Genomic DNA, 22487 nt, shown 5'->3' with positions numbered 1-22487 from the left:
TTCAGAAATGCGTGGAATAAAATTGATAAGGTAAGTAGTCAAGTTATAGGTATAATATACCACTATAGTAATAGGTAAAAATAATAGAGTAAAGAGTGATAGGTACCGGGCGTCTCATTTTAAGTAAGATAACAAAATAACTTGGAAAGTTTGGCGCTGGCGACTATACTGCGCTTTTTTCACATAAATACTAGTATTAATGTGAAAAAAGAGTGGGTTGCTCGATATATGAAAAAAAAAATATGGCACAAAGCGCCCCACGCTTTTTCACCTTAATACTAGTATTTTCCGTTTATTATTGTTTTCAGCTTATATTAAAAATTATTTTTTACTTTTTAGTTTGATATGCTCTAAAAGCGTGTTATTTTAAACTATATTTATTTATTGTTATTATTATAATTATTTCTTTTTGGATAATTTATTAGATTGCTATCTACGTATTTAAAATAATTTATTTTGTAATAAGTGTATTGGGTTAGGTAGATTAGCTTTGGCTAGACTTCGCCTATGTACATTTTTGGTACTAATAAAGACAATAATATTTATTTATTTATTTATTTAAAATAAATCTTCCGATTTGATAGGAAAACCATTAATTTCAGGTCTGGTAGAAAAGACTATGGTGATAATGCCATTGGATATGTACAAGTCAAACAGCAAGGAGTACTTTGTGAACTAAAAGCTAAAATTACCCCAGAACATAAAATAAAGTCAAAAAATTACGACGTGTTCTGTGTTATTAACACTAATGAAAAAGAAGTAGTGGAAGCAAAATGTCAGGGCTGTGCAGCGTCAGAAGGAGGATGTAAACATGAAGTAGCATTTTTGATGTGGTTGCATCGACGTAGTGAAGAACCTTCTCCAACAGAAAAAGTATGTTATTGGAAAAAGTCAAAGTTATCATCTGCTCCGATAACAAAAAAATTTATTTCATCATCTGATTTTGGAAAAGAAATTAAAGCGGTGTATAATGATTCGGTACTACAAGAATATATATATACCGCTAAAAGGCAGAAAATTGAAAATACCTTAATGCGATATGAAAACATTGATAAATATTCGGATCTTTCAATCCATAGCTTAGCAATTTCATACAAAAATTCATTACAAGCAGAAATAAGCTCAACATGCTTTGTTGAATTTATTAAAACAGAAATGAAAAATCAGTTAATTTTAGATGTAGAAAAAGATACTAGAAAACAGAATGAGAGCAATATTTGGCAGGAAATGAGATATGGGCGAATTACTGCATCAAAGGCTTATGCTGTGACCAGATGTCGAGTTTTAGATGGATGTTTAGTCGAAAGCATTTTAGGGGCAAAACTTTTTCAAACAAAAGCAATGAAGAGGGGATTAAATCTGGAAAGTGACATTTTAAAAGTATTGGAAAACCAAATGGGGCAAAAATTCTCGAAAGCAGGAATATTTCTTTCTCAAGAAAATCCTCTAATAGGTGCCTCTCCTGATGCTATAAATAGTACATCTGTAGTTGAAATTAAAAGTCCAACAACCGAAAAATCATGTTTAAATTACATAGATTCCGACGGAAATATTAAGAAAAAATACTTGTATCAAATTCAGATACAAATGTATCTTAGTAATAGAGCGCATGAAATTTTTGTCATCTCACATCCCAATTTTGAAAAATCAAAAAAAATTACAATTAAACATTGTGATTTTGATGAAAAACTTGTGAAATCTGTAATAAAACAACTGAATAAATTTTGGTTGGAAAACATTTTTAATAAAATAATGTAAAATATTACTCTGTGTACTTATTTCACTAAATAATCTTGTAAATTAATAATTCCACAAACTATTTGCACTATTAAATCTAAATATTTAACTAAACTTAAATGAACACTAGCATGAGGTTGAAGAATGGAAAATTCCCTTATTCGAGAAATCACTCGTTCAACATGTATTCTTAAGCTTGCAATTCTGTTTGATTCTGTAACTTCATTCTTCGAACTTTTTTGACTTGATGAAACAGATGGTGGTCTAACCAGTTGATTATTATTGGCTAAAAGTTGATTTTCGAGATGCTTAAACCCTCTGTCGGCCATTACTTGAGCCCCTGGATCTAATTTTGCCAAAAAAGTTGATTCTTCAACTATCATTTTATCAGTAGTTCTACCACCAAAGCCACTAGAAATGTAAGAAATAAAACTATTTGGTGTACATGCTATTAAATATTTCATAGCGTTACAACCTTTATATTCTGACCATGAAAGAGACTGTAGTATTGGGTTGCTTGGTTTTTGTATCGATATTTCAAAACAGTCAATAATACATTGAACGTTTTTATATCTATGCCTAAAGGGAATAGGAAGTTTTTCTTGGACATCATTTAATGATTTAAATTGCACAAATGGATAAAGGTAACCTGCTAATAAAGGTATAGTTTTTTGAATAATATTACATACCCTAGCAACTTGTATGCCAAAATCGTCAGCTAATATTCTATAGGATAAATTTAGTTTTATCTTTTTGAAAGTTAAAAAAATATCTAATCTATCTAATTTACATTTTTGCGCTAGAATATTTACAATAAACAATGAATGGCTAGGAATACCTATATAAAGTTTTGGATTTCTTTCTATTAAAAACGTAGATCTTTTTCGTATTTCTTCTGAAAAGTCCATATTTTCCATATATTGCGTATTGTCAGAATCCGACATACTTAGCTAAATGTGGACGTAGAGCCGCTAGTGGAAATAGAGATAGAATTATTTTTTTCAGCAAACCGCATTATCTTCGAATCATTTTGCTTAAATGCACATTGTCTTTTTTTCTTCTCTTTTTCCACTGGCACCAAATCATCTGGCATACATTGAATTCCCTTGCTGCGACTTTCTACCTTAAATAAAACTTGAATGCCTACATCTTTTTGTTTCGGTTCTGTTTCGCTTGTCACGTTATCTTCTTGCTCAACATCCTCGATTTCAGCAGAAGTCCCAGGAAGTAGTAAACTATGAATCAAAGACCTGTTCTAGTAGGTATTCATTTATCGGTTCGTCGCAATTTATAGATAATTTTTTTGAATTAATATGTAGAAATGATCGCAGATTTTAAATTTAATTTAGTAAAATTGTTTATATAACCACCATCACTGATTTGGTTTGAAATTGGGAACTGAGTATATACGTATATGCGAGGTATTATCAGATGTACAATTGAATAAGTATTAAGTGCTAAATTTTACTTTATTTTCTTTCTTATAATTTTAAATTTCATAATTATAATTTAAGTATCAGAGCATTACTGTCTTTGTATTAATTTTTTTTGAATTGAGGTTATAGATTAAATTAGTTGTCAATTATGACATTGATTTATCTTTCAATACTAAAGCTGGGTTTAACGATATAAAGCTGCGTTTTCTTTGCGTGCCCTAATAAAGGCTAATAATCATAACCCTGGAACCCACATTTAGGCATTGTGCGAGAAACAGTGCAATAAATTTGGCGCCTAACGTGTCAGTTCATGCTTTACCAATTTTTCTTTTTCTAATGACTTTTGATTATATTAAACATTAGCAGTTAATTTTGATTAGTTGTTTTAGAAGGTTGACTTTACCATTCTTATTTTTTTTGACGTTTTCATCAGTTCAGTGTTTCTTCTCATTTTAAAAAAAAAAAGAGAATTATCAAATTTTATTTAGGTTGGTGACCAATTACCAAAAACCAAGGAAATATCTTCAGGTGTTGTAGGGAAGGATAAATGATTCAAGTGTTATAGGATTACAGGGTGGTGTGAAGGTGAAAAAAGAAAGGGAAAGGAAAAGGAAAGGAAAGGAAAAACATTTTTTTTTAAATTCTTGAATAGAGGTATTGTCGAGAAGAAGTAGTACTTTATAAAGTATCATAGAGATATATATTTTCTTTTTCATTTTCTTTTATTATAGTTTGATTTGCTTTAGATAAATTGTTGGAACTTTGATTATGTAATTTTTTTAATGCGAACATCCATTTGTTGAAGTAATTATGAGTGATTAACATAATCGAAAAGTTTTTAAATATTTTGTTTTTTTTTATATTTTTTTTCTTTGATTTTTTTTTAAATCTGTTCATGCGCAGTACTGTAGTAAGTGTGTAGTAAGTGTGTATCATAAGCTTATTTACTGGTATTACCTTTGATTGATTTTTAAGACTTCTTTTGTTTTTTTTTAAATTTATTTATTTATTTTTTTGAAGTACCTGACTATTCTTACTTCTTATTAGTAGGTCTGAATGATAAATATAACTATAGTCTTAACTGCTCTTATACGTAGTGTATTTGCTGTTGGACTTTGATTCCTTTTTTTTTAAATTTTTTTTTCTTAGGAAAGGGTGGGAGTGTCCTTTGGATACTTAATCATATTTTCCTTTTAATTTTTGTTTTAGCTTATTTATTTAATTAACGTTATTAAATTATATATAATATTTCTATAAATATATATATTTTTTTTGTCCCTCTATTTTGACATTTGAAATGGATGTTAATTATCTAGGTGGTGAGGAACTAAAATATGAGTTACACATTCGAGGTCTCCCATTAACCGGTTCTTTCGCTCAAAAACGGACCAGTCTTCGTGAGTCCTTGCGGTTGGAACGAGAGAAACACATTGATCCTCCTAGTTCCACTGCCTTCGACACAGATAGTGAGCTTTGCCTTTGTCGCAGTAAATTAATATCTATTGAACGGGATATTAAGACTCTCGGAAAGGATTATTGTGATGGAGAATCCAAACGGATTAATACCCTCTTGTTGCATTTGTACCAGCGTATCAATCGAGTCCATGCTGTGTCAGAAGTAGAGTCGGTTTTAAAAAATGAGATTGTAAGTTCATGCACTAAACTTTTTGGTGATCTTAATCTTGCTTCTCAAGGTATCATGCCTTCTTGCTCTTATGCCAACAAACCACCAGCCATTACCCTAACAGGAGCCACTCCATCTCACGAATCCCATGAATCCTTAAATACAGGAGACAACTTAGTAGTTTCAAATGACTTAATTGTTTTGAGTGATGAGGAATCTACACCTGTTGAAGAACTTGAAGCGGAACGTGTTAATTCCAATGTTGCTGCCGCATCGACTTCACAATGCGAGGTTGCAGAGCAGTCGAACAATTTGAATAATTTCCAGTCTGGTACTTCTACGTCCTTTGCACATTCAGCTATTAATAGGGAGTTGCCTCAGATTGAATCTCATAGCGATGCAGTACCCTATGGGACTACTTCCAATCCGTCTTTGACACAACAGTCTAGACTTCCACTCCAGGATTTATTGGAGCTTGCTCAAAGCAGTTGTCCTTATTTTAATCCTCAGCAGAGAACGTCAAGTACATCTGAGTCAAGACCTTCCTATGGTCGTTTCATGCAGCGCGACGGATCCAGAGTCTTTCAGTCTTCCGGCAATGAACTTAATGCAAAGTCCTCAATATCTTCGAATCCTATATCACAACCTCCTGTAAGTCAAATTAACTGTTATCCAGTGAGTTCAGCAAATGAGTCTCAATCAATGAGTCGTCAATCACAGGTTCGTTTTGGATCCCCCGTGGTTCATGCATCTCCTCCAGCAAACTCCACTGCTCATGGAGACAACTTGTCCCAGTCCATACCAATCAACGACTTAGTTCGTCAATTGGAAGAAGTAAATTTTTCTCCGACGGACACATCGAATCGAACTTACGGGCGTGAGCCGAGACAACTATCGCATCCCTCATACCATACACATGATGTGTTTCGATGGAATATTAAGTTTAATAGACAGACTAGTGTTAACGACTTTCTAGAGAGAGTTGAGGAAATACGTTTATCTCGAGGTGTACTTAAGGAGCAGTTACTCCGGTCTGCACCAGAGTTGTTTACTGGCGATGCCCTTCTTTGGTATCGTACCAATAAATTTGCCAGTTGGGATGATTTAGTAACTAAATTGAAAGATTCCTTTCGGCCTTATGACTATGAATATGGTTTGTGGGATGAAATACGTAGGCGCACCCAAGGATCACAAGAACGCGTCCTTACGTTTATTGTCGCAATGGAGAGTCTATTTCGAAAACTTTCAGAAAGTCCCTCCGAATCAGTCAAACTTAACCTTATTCGTCGAAATTTACTTCCTTATATTCAAAGTAGGCTTGCTACCCATGAAATCCATGATCTTCACGAGTTGACTAGGTTAAGTCGAGCAATTGAAGAGACCGAAGCCAGAGTGCAGAGATTTGTCCCACCCCCCACAAACATTAGACAGCTATTAGAACCTGAACTTGCCTACAGAAAACCCAGTCATCACGTAGCGTCAATTGAGTCTTATTCAGAGCCTAGTGATGTTAAGCCGATTATTCCTAATAATCATTCGGCCTATTCAACTTCTATAGATGCAGTTTCTTCTGTTGTAACCTGCTGGAATTGCGGTGACAGCGGACATCGTTTTCGTAAATGTTCTAAGCCCAAAACGTTCTTTTGTTTCCGATGCGGAAAGAGAGACGTTAGTGCAAAGACTTGTCCAACATGCTCAAAAAACGAGACATCGGCAAGAGCATAGGCCGTCCCTCTTGCCTATCTTTTGAATCGCAATCGGCTATTAGTCTATCCAAACATGTTCGTACTTCTGCCGTCCTTGATTTCGTCTTGGCACATGCCAAAGGTGATGAGCGTCCTTATCTGCACATAGACATTTTTGGAAAATCACTATTAGGTTTACTTGATAGTGGAGCATCTCGAACTATTATTGGTTCTGCCGGATGGTCTGTTTTGTCTACTTATTGCAACCTTAAACAATCTGGGGCCACTGAGTGCACTGTAGCCAATGGACAACAATGTTCAATAAAAGGAATTGTGACCTTACCTATGAGGCTTCGCACTCGCGTAGTCCTTATGGATGTTTTGGTTGTTCCCTCCCTACCCCATTCCTTGATCTTAGGTATTGATTTTTGGACTCGTATGGGGATCATACCTGACCTTAACACTGGGGAATGGCATTTCAAAGATGTTGCTCCATACTACTGTCACGAAACTGCCGCAATTCAATCCGTTGATACTCTGACTCCAACACAAAAAGAAACTCTCGACCGACTTATCGAGGATGTCTTTTCCAACATGAGTTCAACATTGGGTTGTACTAATTTGGTCAAGCTAGAAATCAGGACAAATTCAGCACCTATCAAACAGCGCTATTATCCTCTTTCCCGTGCCCTTCAAAAGGATGTCAATACTGAATTGGAACAAATGATTGCCAATGGTATTGTGGAACCATCTATTTCACCCTGGTCATCTCCAATAGTAATGGTTAAGAAAAAAACTGGCGAATGGCGTTTTTGTGTCGATTATCGCGCTTTAAATCGTGTAACCATCAAAGACAGTTATCCCATACCTTTTGTTTCTGCCACTTTAGATAAATTAAGAGATGCCAAGTTCCTTAGTACGTTGGATATTAAGTCCGCGTATTGGCAAATACCTATTGCACCAGAATCTCGCCCTCTTACTGCATTTACAGTCCCTACTAGAGGACTTTTCCAATTTACCCGTATGCCCTTTGGGTTGACTAATGCCCCTGCAGTGTGGCAAAGACTGATCGATTCTGTTATTGGTGTTGACTTGGAGCCATACGTCTTCGTCTATCTTGACGACGTAATCATTTCCACCCCGTCGTTCGAGGAACATATTCGTGTTTTACGTGAGGTCATACAGAGGATCGTTAAGGCAGGTCTAACTCTTAACAGAGAGAAGTGTACCTTTTGTAAACCCGAGTTAAAATATTTGGGGTACATTGTTAATTCTTCCGGTCTACTGGTGGACCCCGATAAGATTGAAGCTATTCTGCGTATCCCAACCCCCAAGACTGTTACTGATATTAGAAGAATTGTTGGACTCGCATCTTGGTATCGGAGGTTTGTCCCTAATTTTTCCACGATAGTATCTCCCTTGACCTCATTGACCATGAAGAACGTAAAATTTGTATGGACTCCTGAATGTGAAAATGCTTTTAATACTATTAAAGAGAAACTGGTCAGCGCACCGGTTTTATCATGTCCAGATTTTGATCTTCCTTTTATTATCCAATGTGACGCTTCCGATTTTGGACTTGGAGCTGTCCTTTATCAGGTTCAAGGTGACGAAGAGCACGCTATTTGTTTCCTAAGTAGGTCTCTTACCAAAAACGAGCGTCGGTATAGCACAACAGAAAAGGAATGTTTGGCTGTCATTTTCGCCATCGAAAAACTCAGACCATATGTGGAAGGTAGCCATTTTACAGTGGTAACTGACCACTATAGTCTGAAGTGGCTTAATTCAATCAAAGATCCTGTTGGTCGCATTGCTCGATGGGCTGTAAGGCTACAACAGTACGATTTTGACATAGTTCATCGTAAGGGTAAAGACAACATCGTCCCCGATGCATTATCTCGTTCGGTACCAGTGGTAGATGAGGTAGCACCTCTGAATGACATGTCAACGAACGATTCTTCTTTCCTGATCGACAAGTGGTATTCCCGCATGCTAAAATGCGTTAAAGAGCAACCATCTCAGTACCCACTATGGTGTATTTCTAATAATAAGCTCTATAAGCGCACTAAGTCAAAATACCCCGCTTTAGATAATCCTGACGATGCTTGGTTGCAGATTGTACCACGAAATCAACGATCTGATGTCATAAAGGCACATCACGATCCTCCCACCTGTGGTCATCTTGGAGTGTTTAAGACTCTTTCCCGTATTTCACAGAAATATTACTGGCCAAATATGAAGTGTGACGTAGCTAGGTATATTGCCCGATGTCACACTTGCTTAAGGACTAAACCTCTTCAAAAAGTCTCTTCTGGCCACCTTCTTAGTCCACAACCAACCCTGACTAGACCTTGGCAAATCCTCAGTGTAGACCTTGTGGGTCCCTTGCCTCGTTCTCGTTCTGGATATTCCTTCGTATTGTCAGTATATGATTTGTTCAGTAAGTATCCTCTCTTCTTTCCTTTACGAGTGGCTACCGCCAGCAGTATATTAAAATGGCTCGAGGACCATGTACTTTTGGTTTACGGAATCCCTGATAGAATCATTGCCGACAATGGACCTCAGTTTCGTAGTGGGGCTTTCCAAAATAAAATGCAAGAGTATGGTATCCAAATACGTTATACTGCTAATTACCACCCGCAGGCTAACCCTGTAGAGCGTGTCCACCGTGTTCTAAAAACCATAATCTCAAGCTATGTTGATGAGGATCATAGGACGTGGGATCTAATTTTGGCTAAGGCAGGTTGTGCAATCCGATCAGCAAGACACGAAGTTACGGGTCTAACCCCAAACTTTGTAATTTTTGGTAGAGAACTTCGATTTCTGTGTCCCACCCCGACTTTAATTTCTCCATCTAACCCTAATGATTCCGATCCAACTTTGCGATCGAAAACATTGGAAAAGGTATTTGTCGATGTTCAGAAAAGACTGAAAGGGGCTTGCGAGCAACGTAGTAGGCGTTATAACTTACGGCATCGCGATGAGCGTTTTCAACTTGGTCAGGAGGTATGGCAGAGAAATTATGTTATCTCTAATGCTGCCAAAAACTTTACTTCAAAGTTCGCGCCTAAATATCTTGGGCCCTACAAGATCAGCAAAATTCTCTCTCCATGGTCCTACGAAGTTTCGGACTTGACAGGCCGCTGTCGTGGAGTTTGGCATGCTAAAGATTTAAAGGCACATCCACCTGATAATAACGTTCAAGATCAAATCTAATGTTAGTATCTAAGTTATAAGTCAGCGTAAATTAATTATTATAATAGATTCGTTTCTTTGTAGTTATTTTGAGGGTTCTTATAATGTTGTATTATATTAAGTATTTTCAAGTTAGGATTTCTTTTATTAGTTATTTAGTTAGATTAGTTTTTCTATATTAGGGATTGAATTTCCATTGCAAGTTTCAGGTAAACTTCCTTTTCAGGAAGGAGGGGTGTGTTACAGGTTTAATCTCCAACAGATATATTAATTGATTTACTAATTTTTTTTACCAAGATAAAGTAAATCGCAACCATAGTTTCATAAAATAATTTATTTAAAAATCATACATAAATATACATACTACACAGATATGATACCATTAAGATGGTCCCTCCTAACATACCCGATCTGAAACGCAAGGAAAACCATTATTGGATGAGGAAAGTAAATAATAATATGGGATATTGTTTCATTGTTTTGTTGATTGAATAGAATTAGGAACTGCCATTGATTTTGCATTGATTTTACCTTGCAGGTCAATTTGGCCTATTTTAGATTTTAATGAATACTGAGCACATATTAACTATTTGTTTATTTTGTTCAAATCATAAGGATCAATAAATAAATAGTGATAAGAATGTTAATGTCAATCTGGTCTGTCAGTTTTTTTTTTGTAAATTATTGTTGCTAAACCATGGCCTCAAGTTATAGATTGCTCCATAGTTGCAAATTACTTAAACCAATGTTGGTACCAGATAGTACCCAGTAGTTAAACCCAGCATGTCAACACCTAGGTACTTGACAGATAAATGCATTCCTTAAAATTTGGAGGGAACTGACAATCCTATTTTTAATAGATTCATTCTTTATCTGGTTCTAGAGTATGACAGATAGTTTCGCTTAATGCGGATGTGAAAAGGTAGACCCTATCTTAGCCTAATTTTTTTTGTAGTTACTAGTATGTGCTAGGATAGCTTAATTGCTGATTTTCTAAGTAGGCCTAAGAGTTTATAGGGCTCCTTGTTTTTGTTGTGTTAAATAAACCCCAGAAAAGGCCACATTCCATCTTCGGTAAGTTAGCACATGTTACATGCCTAAGTCATTTTCCTATTTTTTTCATCTAATTAATTTCTTATTTGCATGCTTTTCGGTTTAACTCAAAAGAACATCAATGCATCCAACTTTTTAGAGAGCAATTTTATAAAATTTAACTTACTTACCCACACAAAAATGCCATAAAATTGACAGCCATGTCGAACCTCATGTGTGGTCCCCATTTTTAGGCCTTCCTGTACCTTCTGCTTATCCTCTGCTTCTGCTTTTGCTGCATTTTTATTGTTACTGCTTCCACCTCACTTGCTACTCCACGTGTTACCACATCAAGTCGCTTGGATCATCACCTCCGGAACCTGCATTCCTTCCAATCGGCTACACCTAATACCGATTGCCCTCCACTACCTGCTAGACATTCTGGAAGCATCCTAACTGGTCGATCTGCTGCTGCCTCTTTTGACCCAAACGTATAGCTGCCAACAAAGGAGCCCCATTCAGATCAGGTGGGCCCTGCTACCAGTCGGAGAGACTCAGAATTTCAGGTAGCCCCTTTTTCTTTTTGGCTTGGTTCTTCAGGTATTCATTTATCGGTTCGTCGCAATTTATAGATAATTTTTTTGAATTAATATGTAGAAATGATCGCAGATTTTAAATTTAATTTAGTAAAATTGTTTATATAACCACCATCACTGATTTGGTTTGAAATTGGGAACTGAGTATATACGTATATGCGAGGTATTATCAGATGTACAATTGAATAAGTATTAAGTGCTAAATTTTACTTTATTTTCTTTCTTATAATTTTAAATTTCATAATTATAATTTAAGTATCAGAGCATTACTGTCTTTGTATTAATTTTTTTTGAATTGAGGTTATAGATTAAATTAGTTGTCAATTATGACATTGATTTATCTTTCAATACTAAAGCTGGGTTTAACGATATAAAGCTGCGTTTTCTTTGCGTGCCCTAATAAAGGCTAATAATCATAACCCTGGAACCCACATTTAGGCATTGTGCGAGAAACAGTGCAATAGACCGCTGTTCTTTTTTTTGTAAAAACTTCGACTGTTTCGCTTTATGTGCTGTTACTCGACTTTTTTGGCAATCAAAAAATCTCGGTACTACATTTGGCTTAATAAGAATATTACCTTTTTTCATAGTTTTTAAATACATATAATTTTCTATGTCTTCTTTTACCTAAAAGAGGTTAAAGATATAAAATATTTTTTATTCTGCGTTATCATCGCAAACTTTAACTTACATTAAAATGATCCTCACAACAACAAACGTGTGATTTACCAGAAACAAAAACTTCTCGACGCATAGCTTTTTGCCAAACCTTCCTAGCTGTAGGATCAGAAGGCACGTTTATAAATAGTTTCTCAGGGGCATTTTTTGAGGTATTAGGACACTCAGGTACAATACAATATTTCCTCGTAGTTTTTTTGTCACTCATGGTACACCAGAAATTAAATTAAAAAAAGTTACAGAACAGAAAACACCACACGAATACTCGCAACAGACTAAACAAACACGTTTTTTAATTCGATTTCCACTGTTTCTGGCCGTCTCCCGATACCGCGGCGCGGTCGCACCGTCTCGTCTACTGCGTCGTGACGTCACTCGAAGCTCCGCCCCGTTTTCGCGTGGAGCAACTTTGTTAATTTTTTTAAGGGGTTAAAAGTAGGAATAAAAATCTAAAAATTTGGGAATTTACTTTATAGGTGTTTTTCTTTCGATTTGTAAAATTAAAAAAAAATCGAGAACGGGCCCATTGGGGATATTCCATAGTTCTTCATATCTCTCAGCAATTTCCAGCCACATATTTTCTGAAGGTAAAGGCATATATTCTTTTTGGAGGTATTTCCAAATTGCTTTGGCTGTTTCGTTCACTACATATTCTTTGGTAGTTTCTCCTCTCATAAAGTAAAAGGATAGCGCTCGAAATGAACAACCCGTAGTGAAAAACCTGCAACAAACATAAATAGCATTAGTATAGTTTCAATATAAATATCATGAATACATGATTTTGTTTGTTTGATTTCAGTTGAGGAATGTAAAAAGAGGTGGAGGATGTTACGAATTAGTCTCCTAAGACATCTAAGAGAAAGCAAGAAAGTAAGTGGCAGTTCTGGAAAGAAGAAGAAACCATTCTATTTAGAAGATGCAATGAAGTATTTGATACCATGTACGAAAAGCCGACATCAAACTGGAAATGCCGAGTCTGATGAAGACAAGGTATGTGATAATCATTCGCAAATGGAGGACAGTCAAACCTATGGCAATGAAGAAGAAAGTGTAGATAGTTCAAATATTAAAAACAATGATATTGAAGAAGAAGTGAATGAAATAGGCACGTCACACTTATTGGAAAGACAAAAAGAAAAGTTTCTTCAGTGGCGAGAGATTTGCCAAAAAAAAATCCGCAAAGGTTCTCTTCCAAGAAACGTAAATTTGAAAGTACTCAAAACTGGGATAATTCAGCTGTAAAATGTCTTAATGCCTTGAGTAATAAATATAATGTAAATACAGAAAATAAAGAATTATCCGTCGAAGAACACGCAGACTTGCTTTTCCTGAAAAGCTTACTCCCTGATTTAAAAGGATTAAATGATGCTCAAAAGAGACAGCTTAAAAAACGAATTTTTGTTCTTTATGATGATATCCTAAATGAAGACTGTGCGCGTAGTACTGTACAGTTTCCTCTTCAATCCCCATATTCTTCTGCAGTATCAGTATCTTCTTATGACAGCAACATACAATATTCAACTGATAATGGAAAGCAATATGCGGCCCTTGTTAATGCAACTGTTTTTCAATAAAATAATATGTTCAGTTTTGTAACCTGCTTATATTAAAATATATGTTTAATATCAATTTTATTTTTTACTTACCTCAAAGTAATTAACAACTTTTCTTCAACTCCTAAAGCCAGTCTGAAGTTCGTATCCTTTTTAAATAAATAAGGGCCGACAATAGAAACTAATCTAGTAAATGTCTGCAAAGACATTCTATAGAATGATTGAAATTTTTCCATATGATCACTTAATTCTCTTGATACTACATATGAATCATGTTTAAGGTTTATTTTGTTATAAGGATGCACCCAATAACGTCGTTTCTTTCGTTTTTTATTATGTTTTAATAATAATGTGGTAACAATAGCAACTATTGCCAAATTGGCCAAACTATCATCGGTGTCCATTGTTAACTGAAAACTCAAAATAATTTTATTTTTGATTCATTAGTTTGTGTATCACCGAAACAATTTCGCGTTGCGTATTTCAGTTTTTATGTTTCTTGTTTCATGTTTCTTTGATGTGTGGGCCCGCCAAAGAGTAAACTAGCACAGGCAGTTGCGTTACAAAGGGCTACACGATTAAAACGGTTCAAAAATAATTGATGGTCAAAACCATCAATTATATATATAATATAATGTCCATTTCCGCTAAGCAAACTTCATTGTAAAACGGAATCACTTTTAAATTTAAACCGCGAATATTTTAATAACAAAAATCTATAGCGTCGGTATGGGAAATCAGGTGTAGCTGTTCACATGAATCTACGAGTGGTTTCTGGATCCCCTTGTTATGTAAAAATTTCCCTCCTTTTGTTGAATTGTGTTTGAGAAGCGACGAGATGGATGTTGCATATACCTCCACTTTTTCACATATACTTCCCTAGGCCAATTCTCAGCTTTAGTAACTACGCTTAAATATTCGTTAGGTACAACGATCTTAAAGGAATTCGATGATCCACTTGTTCTAAGCTTAACAACTATGATAAAGGCATCTTTCGTCCCAGGGCAGTATATCTTTAAGATGTGCTTTTAAAATATCATCTGATACAGTTGCTTCATATATATATATTACGTTCCGACGCTTTAGAACTGGACTGCATACCTACTTTACTTATCAACCCTTTAGATTCTAGAATGGAAACAACTAGTTGCACAAGTTCAGTGTTGGTTTCCTTTATGGCTCGAACAACCGAGTCCAACTTTGCTGCCGTATGCTCACTGTGGGTATTCAAATGAGCCTCAAGTGAGTCACTGGATTCGCACCTTATATTATCCTGAGCCAAGTGATCAGTAGGATGATTGAATTTCAGACTATCTAGTTTTTGCGGAATGCCATTGACTTTTATTTCAAATTCTGAAGTATCCAGAACTAGTAAGTCTAAAATGTCCCGGGGAAACAACAACCTCCTACAAATACTATAAGCAGGGATATTAGGTACAGCTCGTATAATTGGAAGAGTACTTTAATATATAGAAGAATTTAACTACCACGGTGAATGGTGTACATACAGTTAATGTTACTCAAATAACAAGTTTAGTGTTTAGTGGTATTAGTGGAAAAATAATAATAATAGACGATATTGTTTTTGAAAGTGGTAGACATTGGTAATGTAGAAACAGGTAGTCGAACTGACATTGTCTTTGTTTTCGTACAACACGACGTTTCGGTCGGTAAGTATCTCCGACCGTTATCAAGTGTAAACTATAGCAATTTCCTATTCTGCAGGGTTCTGCTAGATCTGGCTACTCCTCCAGTGGTCCTCCATTTGCGATGTTCCTTGGTCCTAACTGCCAAAGGTCTTTTGGTTTCGCCAACATATGAGTCCCCACACTTACAAGGGATCTGGTAGATGCAGTTTTTGGTGTCTGTTGTAGATTCTGACTTTTTTTGGGAAACAGAACTTCTTATTGTATTGCCAGATCTAAAGGCGGTTTTTACATTAAACTTCTTAGCAATTCTTAGCTAACCCAGTGTGGATATTCCCAACATATGGATACCTCTTCTAGCAGACGCTCTCTTCACGCATCATCAGAATTCATGCCTCATTGATCCAATCCTCCGTCATATATCCATCAATCATATATAAGCCTGCAGAATAGAAAATTACTTTAGTTTACATTCAGCAACGTCAGAACTTTTTAGGTTCCTTTTAGAAATAATCAAACCACTCCAAGGGAATACTGATTCATACGTTAAGAACTCCAGTAATTTTGTGGATCTACTTCGACCTATCAACATCGGACCAGAGGATAGAATGGTTAGCTTTGACCCTTTGACGTGGAAAGTCTTTACACCAATGTCCCGATTGGAGATTTCCTGAAGATTATCCAGGATAAACTGAGCAATGACACGTCACCTCCGTCTCGAACCAAGCTTCCGCTCGGAGGAGTGATGGAACTTTTGGAGGTCTGCCTACGTAATTCCTATTTTCAAGTGAAAGATAGGTTTTACGCTCAGGATGAGGGTCTGCCTATGAGATCATCGCTGTCTCCGGTGGTGGCCAACATATACCGGGTGGTGCGTCGCCGAGCGGAACATAGAAATACCCATGTAAATTTTAAGGGGGTCAATTATTGGCTTCCCTGTACATTTTATAGAAAAAATGTAAGATAACTTTTTGAAGAGACCAATCTGGCAAACCCTTGTGCAAAGTTTCAAAGAATTTTAATAAGCGAATCTTGGATTAGTCAATTAAATGTAATTGGAAAACTAGCAAATTTTCGGTTCAGGTAAAACCAAACGGGCACCAGTAAAATGAATATTGTCACTAAAATAAGAAAAAGTTTCAATAAATCAGTGACAGTCGATATTGGAAAACAAGTATGAATTATTCAATCGACGAAAAAATAGCCATAATTAAGTGGCATTATGCGGGAAACAGTTTTAGAACAGTATCTGAAATGTTTTCAGCTTATTTCCCCCCAAGCCCATTCCGTCTATTTCAACTATTAAACGTATTGTCAATAAGTTCGAGTCCAAAGGTACCGTAATAAATAATTGTAAATGTTCAACTCAGGATATGGAAAATAGAGCCGAAGAAAGAGAGAACAGAGATCTTAATATTCTACTGAGTGTGGAGGAAAACAAGATGGTTAGTACGAGGGTTCTTGGGCAAGAGGTAAATAAACATCATACAACGGTATTACGCACTTTAAAAAAACACAAATATTATTCGTATAAATTCAAAAAACATCAAGAGCTGCGGGAAGGAGATGAAAAGCGAAGAATGGCATTTTGTTTTGAAATGATGAAAAGAGCAAGTAATGATAGCAATTTTTTAAGAAATATTTGTTTTACCGTTGAATGTACATTTACCCTCAACAATAAACCAAATGTACAGAATTTCCGGTATTGGAGCCAAGAAAATGAACATCGCTTTGTTCATACTCGAACACAATATCGCCAAAAAACAAATGTATTCGTGGGAATTATCGGACACGATATCATTGGACCCTTTTTTATGGACTATAACCTAACAGCTGAAACCTATTTATTTGGACTTATTTCAAAATCAAATTGGACCCGCCTTGGAAGAAGTTGTTCAGGAAGATCAAATGATCTGGGACCAAATGGATGGTTGCCCGGCCCATAATGCCCGTATAGTTAGAGAGTGCTTGGAAAATGCTTTTAACGGCAATATTATTGGTCCACGGTACCGGATACTTTGGCCAGCCAGGTCACCTGAGCTTTCACCGAATGACTTCTTTTTGTGGGGTCATTTAAAAAGTGTCATTTATAAAAGTGTAAAATTTGAGAATCTAAACCAGTTACAAAACGCTATTTGGTTAGAATGTAATAAAATTTCCCAATATCAACTTAGTAACGTTAGAAATGAATTTTATGATCGGTTAGGATATTGTTTAGCTGTTCATGGGGGATTGTTTGAACATTTAATTAATTGATGTTTTTATGTAATTCTTTATTATTTTTAAAAAAGTTATTGTATTTTATTTTATTTTTCCACACTTAGTAAAATATTAAGAGTTCTGTTCTCTCGTTTTTCGGATCTATTTTCGATCTTCTGAGTTAAACATTTACAATTATTTATTGCAATGTCTTTGGACTCGAATTTACTAACAATAGGTTTAATGGTTGAAATGGACCAGATAGGCTTGATGGGAAAATAAATTGAAAATATTTCAGATACTGCTATTGGTTTAATTAAATTCTAGTATAATAAAATTATTTTTTTAATAATAAACAATAATAATTGTTATTGGTTTCATTTCATCGTTATATTAAATAAAAGTTTAGATAAAAAAGTAATGTTATTGTGTCTTACTTTGAATGTATGGGCAAAGCCTTATAACAAATTGTTTGCTGGTGGCTGGTGTCTGGTTTTACCTGAACCGAAAATTTGGTAATTTTGCAATTACATTTAATTGAATAATTCAAGATTCGTTTATTAAAATTTTTTGAAAATTTGCACGAGGGTTTGCCAGATTGGTCTCTTCAAAAAGTTATCTTACATTTTTTCTGTAAAATGTACAGGGAAACCAATATATTGACCCCCTTAAAATTGACATGGGATTTCCTATGTTCCGCTCGGCGACGCATCACCCGGTATATGGAATGGTTTGAGGAACAGGCAATCAGCACCTCACGACAAAAGCCAAAGATGTGGCGATACATTGATGATACATTTATCATCTGGGATAAAGGGGAAGACAAACTTCAGGGCTTCTTACACCACCTGAACAACATGGTGCCAAGTATCAAATTCACCATGGAGACGGAGAAAAATTCGACACTGCCATTCTTAGATGTTCTTGTCAGGAATACAAATGTGTTATGACAAAAATAATAGTCCGGCAAGACTAACCGGTTCACAGGGACTATTTCTAGGGAGTTGAGTTTCTTCGACAGTCTTGATTTAAAAGTTTTAAACAAAAACAACTCCCTAGATCTGAAACCCTGTTAAATTTAAATGATTAAAAAAAAGAACCTATCAGGCCGGCTTCGTGGGTTTTCTGTATGGTCAGTTGTCTTAGTCACACTTACTCATTCAGTAGTAAAACACCTTACTTTAATTTAAATAGGGTGTTTATTAAAGTTGTAAGGCAAACAAAATCTACATGGAAAGTGATGATATTAAAAATGTAAACAAAAATAAATAAAAGATATATATCATAATTTTATAACCAAAAGGTACCTGAATTCGTCAGTGATCACTTCGGAAGCATTACATAACAAAGCGTTTTAATTTTGAATTGTTTTAATTTACATAATTATAAAATAAATAATAATATAACTTTAGTTGTAAAGATTAAAATGAGAAGGTGATAAAATAATACATTCATGTTAAGTCATAGGACAAAGAAATCAAAAGAATATGGTTAAGATCAATTAAAGAGGAAAAGAAAAAGACTAGTAAGATTACGGGTCAAGTTCCATGGTGTTCTTTCGGGGGCGAGAGCCCGCGATGGGTTATTTCTCACCACATAGGGCTTAAGGCATGATGTGGGTTGACGGGGCTAAGGGGCGGCGAAATTATCTGCTTTTTTTTTTGGCTTCAGGGCGAAATCCTCATTACTGCTGGGTCATGGCTAGCGGTTTACAAATTCATATTCAAGGAGTCCTAAGAGAGATTTCTCAGTGGAAACACGGTACACCAAATGAAATGTCACCAACGCTGATAACTACTTACGAAGTTTCAAGAGGCATCGAACCACTAAGAACCATCCTGCTTCAAAAAATATTTGATTGAAAATGAAGAAACACTAATGAATTTTAGTTTTCAGTAATAATTTAGCTAAAAATGTGCTGGCGGAGAGAGATGATACTAGATTTATTTCACGACACGATTAATCTCTCTCCGTCACAGCGGACAGCACGGTTCACCTTTGGCAGGAGCTGGAGAAGATCCCCAGATGCGTCGAGGAACTGCTTAAGTAGCAGTCCAAAAGACGTCTGGGCGCAAGACCGGAGATTGAGGAACTTCGCTCGTTACTTTATGGGTTTAGCCGCTATGGGCCCAACCAAAACCCATACATAGATCATTATAATAAGAAAATATAATTATACTAATATATAATTATAATAAGAAAACCATAGAGTGCCTGGTAGAAAGTACAAATACGGGACAAATCGTAATATGTCGACACGCGGCGCCACTGGCGTCCGCTTTAGTAAACCGGTTGACCAATTCAACTGCCGTGAAATCTTCTCCATGCACAGCATATTGTAAACAATAACAAATAATTAAAGTGGAGATAACGTTGATAGTTGGTCAATGAAAAACATTGGTAAATTCCATTAAAAATCGAAGGCAATTGTAATTATGGTGGGTGTCTCAGTGAGCGGTCTCGTACTTATAAAGTTTTGAAAGAAAGATTTATAACAAGGTCATTTTTAAATATTTTAACCAAATGAATAAAAGTTAGGATTCTCCAGATCCCTTCTAAAGCGTAATTAATCCTGTAACAAATGGCATTATAAGAACGTCTGTGTACATCCGAGAAAATCCGACGAATTGCTAAGAAGTTTAATCTAAAAATCGTCTTTAGATCTGGCAATACAATAAGAAGTTCTGTTTCCAAAACAAAGCCAGAATCTACAGCAGACACCAAAAACTGCATCTACCAGATCCCTTGTGAGTGTGGTGACTTACTCAATGTGTTGGCGAAACCAAAAGACCTTTGGCAGTTAGGACCAAGGAACATCGCAAATGGACGACCACTGGAGAAGTAGCCAGATCAGGCATTGCTGAACATGCTTGGACAAACGGCCATAACATTCACTGGTCTGAAACAAAAATCCTAAGCAAGGAATCACACTAGCGAAAAAGGAAATTTCTGGAAGCTTCCTACATAACGCAAAACCAGGGCGTCTTCAGCCAACCTAGTGTGGATGTTCCCAACATATGGAGACCTCTTCTAGCAGACACTCTCATCACGCATCATCAGAATTCACGCCTCATTGATCACATCAATCATATATAAGCCTGCAGAATAGGAAATTGCTTTAGTTTACACTTGATAACGGTCGGAGATACTTACCGACCGAAACGTCGTGTTGTACGAAAACAAAGACAATGTCGGTCCGACTACCTGCTTCTATAAACGATATTATTAATAATTTTTATATACATAGGCTTATCTAACTACATCATATTATGTTATAACCCTATGATCCTATCTGTCAATCGGATTTGATAGGATTTTTAAAGACTCAGGTCTATCAGAGTTTGGCCAAGTTAATTTGTACCTTAGAAATCCTAATGATAAAATGAAAAGACCAAGACTTATGAAATTAATTGTCACAGTTGTGATAAGAAATACATAGGGTAAACAAGAAGATCAATTATTGTCAGATTTAAAGAACGTTAGCGAAACACGAGTCACATATTTGAGACTAAAATAAATAGTTTTGGTTGGTAATAAAACTATTTTGTGAGTTGAATGTCACAGCAAAGCTGCCAACCATAGGACTGTGTTAATCCAATGGCGATCTTATATTTGCCTAAACTTTGGAAAACACTGTTTTTCTTTAGAACCAACCACGGCGAAAAAGTTTCCTAATCTAAGAAAGAATTTAAATGGGATCTACAAAATAAAAACTAGCAAAATTTTATTAGAATACTATTTATTAAACAATTTATCTTTACTTATTTTTATTTTTGATGGGCCTATCTCCACAATCGACATTTCTTAAGAAATCACAGACTTTCTTTTCGATATTATAGTAGGTCCTTCCCGGACAAGTTACTTTTATTGGAACAGTATTTGAACACTCATAGAAGCTGCCACAGTCTTCTGGGTCAGGAAGGTAAATTGATATTTCTGTATCATTTGTCTCTGGACACACTATAAAGTATAATTTTTTTTTTTTTATTTATTTACATTATTTAAAAATAATGAAATGTTTCTTACCAACATCACCGTGTGTTTGCCAAAAGGCACAGACCAACAGGAAGCTTAGTATTAAAACTTTGTTGAACATATTTATTGGAAATAATAATTTACGATCCAGATCTGTCTTTATATAGTTATTAATGATTTTATTTGTAATATTGATAAGATTTTAAAATGCACTTTAATACCCTATCGATCAAAAAAGTAAATAAAACTGTGGATTCAAAGAAATATGATTTCAACAAATAAATCTTTTTAATGCAAATTAATCACTTTTCCTGTAAAATGTGGAAAACTTTGAAATAATTCTTATCGGTTAAATGCGGTAATTGCAACAATGGATGATCAAGAGATTAATACAAATTTACGCAGTATTTTTTTTTGTATTTATCAAATAAGATTTCGAGAATAAACTGATTTTGTTTGTCACCAAAAATTTAAATCAGACGTGGCTGTTCATAGATAAATTGGTCAAGTACTAAAGAAATACCATTTATTCCTTGTCAACGTTTCTAATTATAATTTATTTATGCTCAAGGGCTACAATAGATAAAAAGAAAATGTATGCTTTGCAAATTATGTATGTAATGAAGTTTGACTCTCTCCCAAGAATTGAACTCTTACGGATTGACTCCCAAAGAGAGAATTGATTTGATGAGATTCTATTCTATGTATGAGCAATAATTAATTTTATTTAAAAAGTTTGCAACTTAATTAAACAGGAAATAGTAAAACATATATTGTTATTTCTGTAAATAAAAATGACCTGATAACAAGAATCAGTCTGTGACATTAGAGGAAAAAACGCAATAATGCTTCGGTTAGAATAAAAAGTGTTTATGGTACAATGTTTTGGTTTAGGAGAAAATACTTCTTGTAACAAGAATGTCGGGATTTTGTCGACTTTTTGTATCTTTTACAAAAATTTAAAAATTGATGTAGAAAGAGTACTTTGAATAGAAAAAATTTGCGGATTATTATCATAAGACGTTAAGAAATAATATTTAAATTTCTACAAATATGATAAAATATGGCTAAAGCAACATTTTTGACATATGAACTCGCAATTGAGGACCGTTTTTATTTAAACTCAATAAC

At 35.1% G+C, this 22487-nt stretch overlaps 2 protein-coding genes and 1 long non-coding RNA gene across 6 annotated transcripts in view; 1 reads left to right on the top strand and 2 right to left on the bottom strand.

Moving 5' to 3' along the window:
- The window catches only part of LOC126739392 (E3 ubiquitin-protein ligase MYCBP2), a 714511-nt gene that overhangs the window by 624934 nt on the left and 67090 nt on the right, over window positions 1–22487 (top strand). Inside the window, exon 67 of one of the 4 annotated variants that reach the window (XM_050445057.1) lies at window positions 12783–13612. The exons of the other annotated variants lie outside the window; for them this stretch is intronic. Coding sequence (XP_050301014.1) covers window positions 12783–12830 — 48 coding nt within the window. The 3' untranslated portion in view covers window positions 12831–13612. Of the gene's footprint in view, window positions 1–12782; window positions 13613–22487 lie in introns of those variants that run through there. 4 annotated transcript variants of the gene reach the window in all.
- On the bottom strand, window positions 1723–12505 carry LOC126739425 (uncharacterized). Its single transcript, XM_050445106.1, has 2 exons — window positions 11772–12505; window positions 1723–2987 (listed from the first exon to the last, which is right to left on the bottom strand). The coding sequence occupies exon 2, from the start codon at window positions 2679–2681 to the stop codon at window positions 1776–1778; it is 906 nt and encodes a 301-aa protein (XP_050301063.1). The 5' UTR covers window positions 2682–2987; window positions 11772–12505; the 3' UTR covers window positions 1723–1775.
- Window positions 21104–21690, bottom strand: LOC126739436 (uncharacterized). The gene is made up of 2 exons (XR_007661617.1): window positions 21408–21690; window positions 21104–21341 (listed from the first exon to the last, which is right to left on the bottom strand). It is a non-coding gene; the product is annotated as an uncharacterized LOC126739436 (long non-coding RNA).

Source organism: Anthonomus grandis, chromosome 8, assembly GCF_022605725.1.
Source record: "Anthonomus grandis grandis chromosome 8, icAntGran1.3, whole genome shotgun sequence".
NCBI lineage: Eukaryota > Metazoa > Arthropoda > Insecta > Coleoptera > Curculionidae > Anthonomus > Anthonomus grandis.
This window is presented reverse-complemented; position numbering and strand designations above follow the sequence as displayed.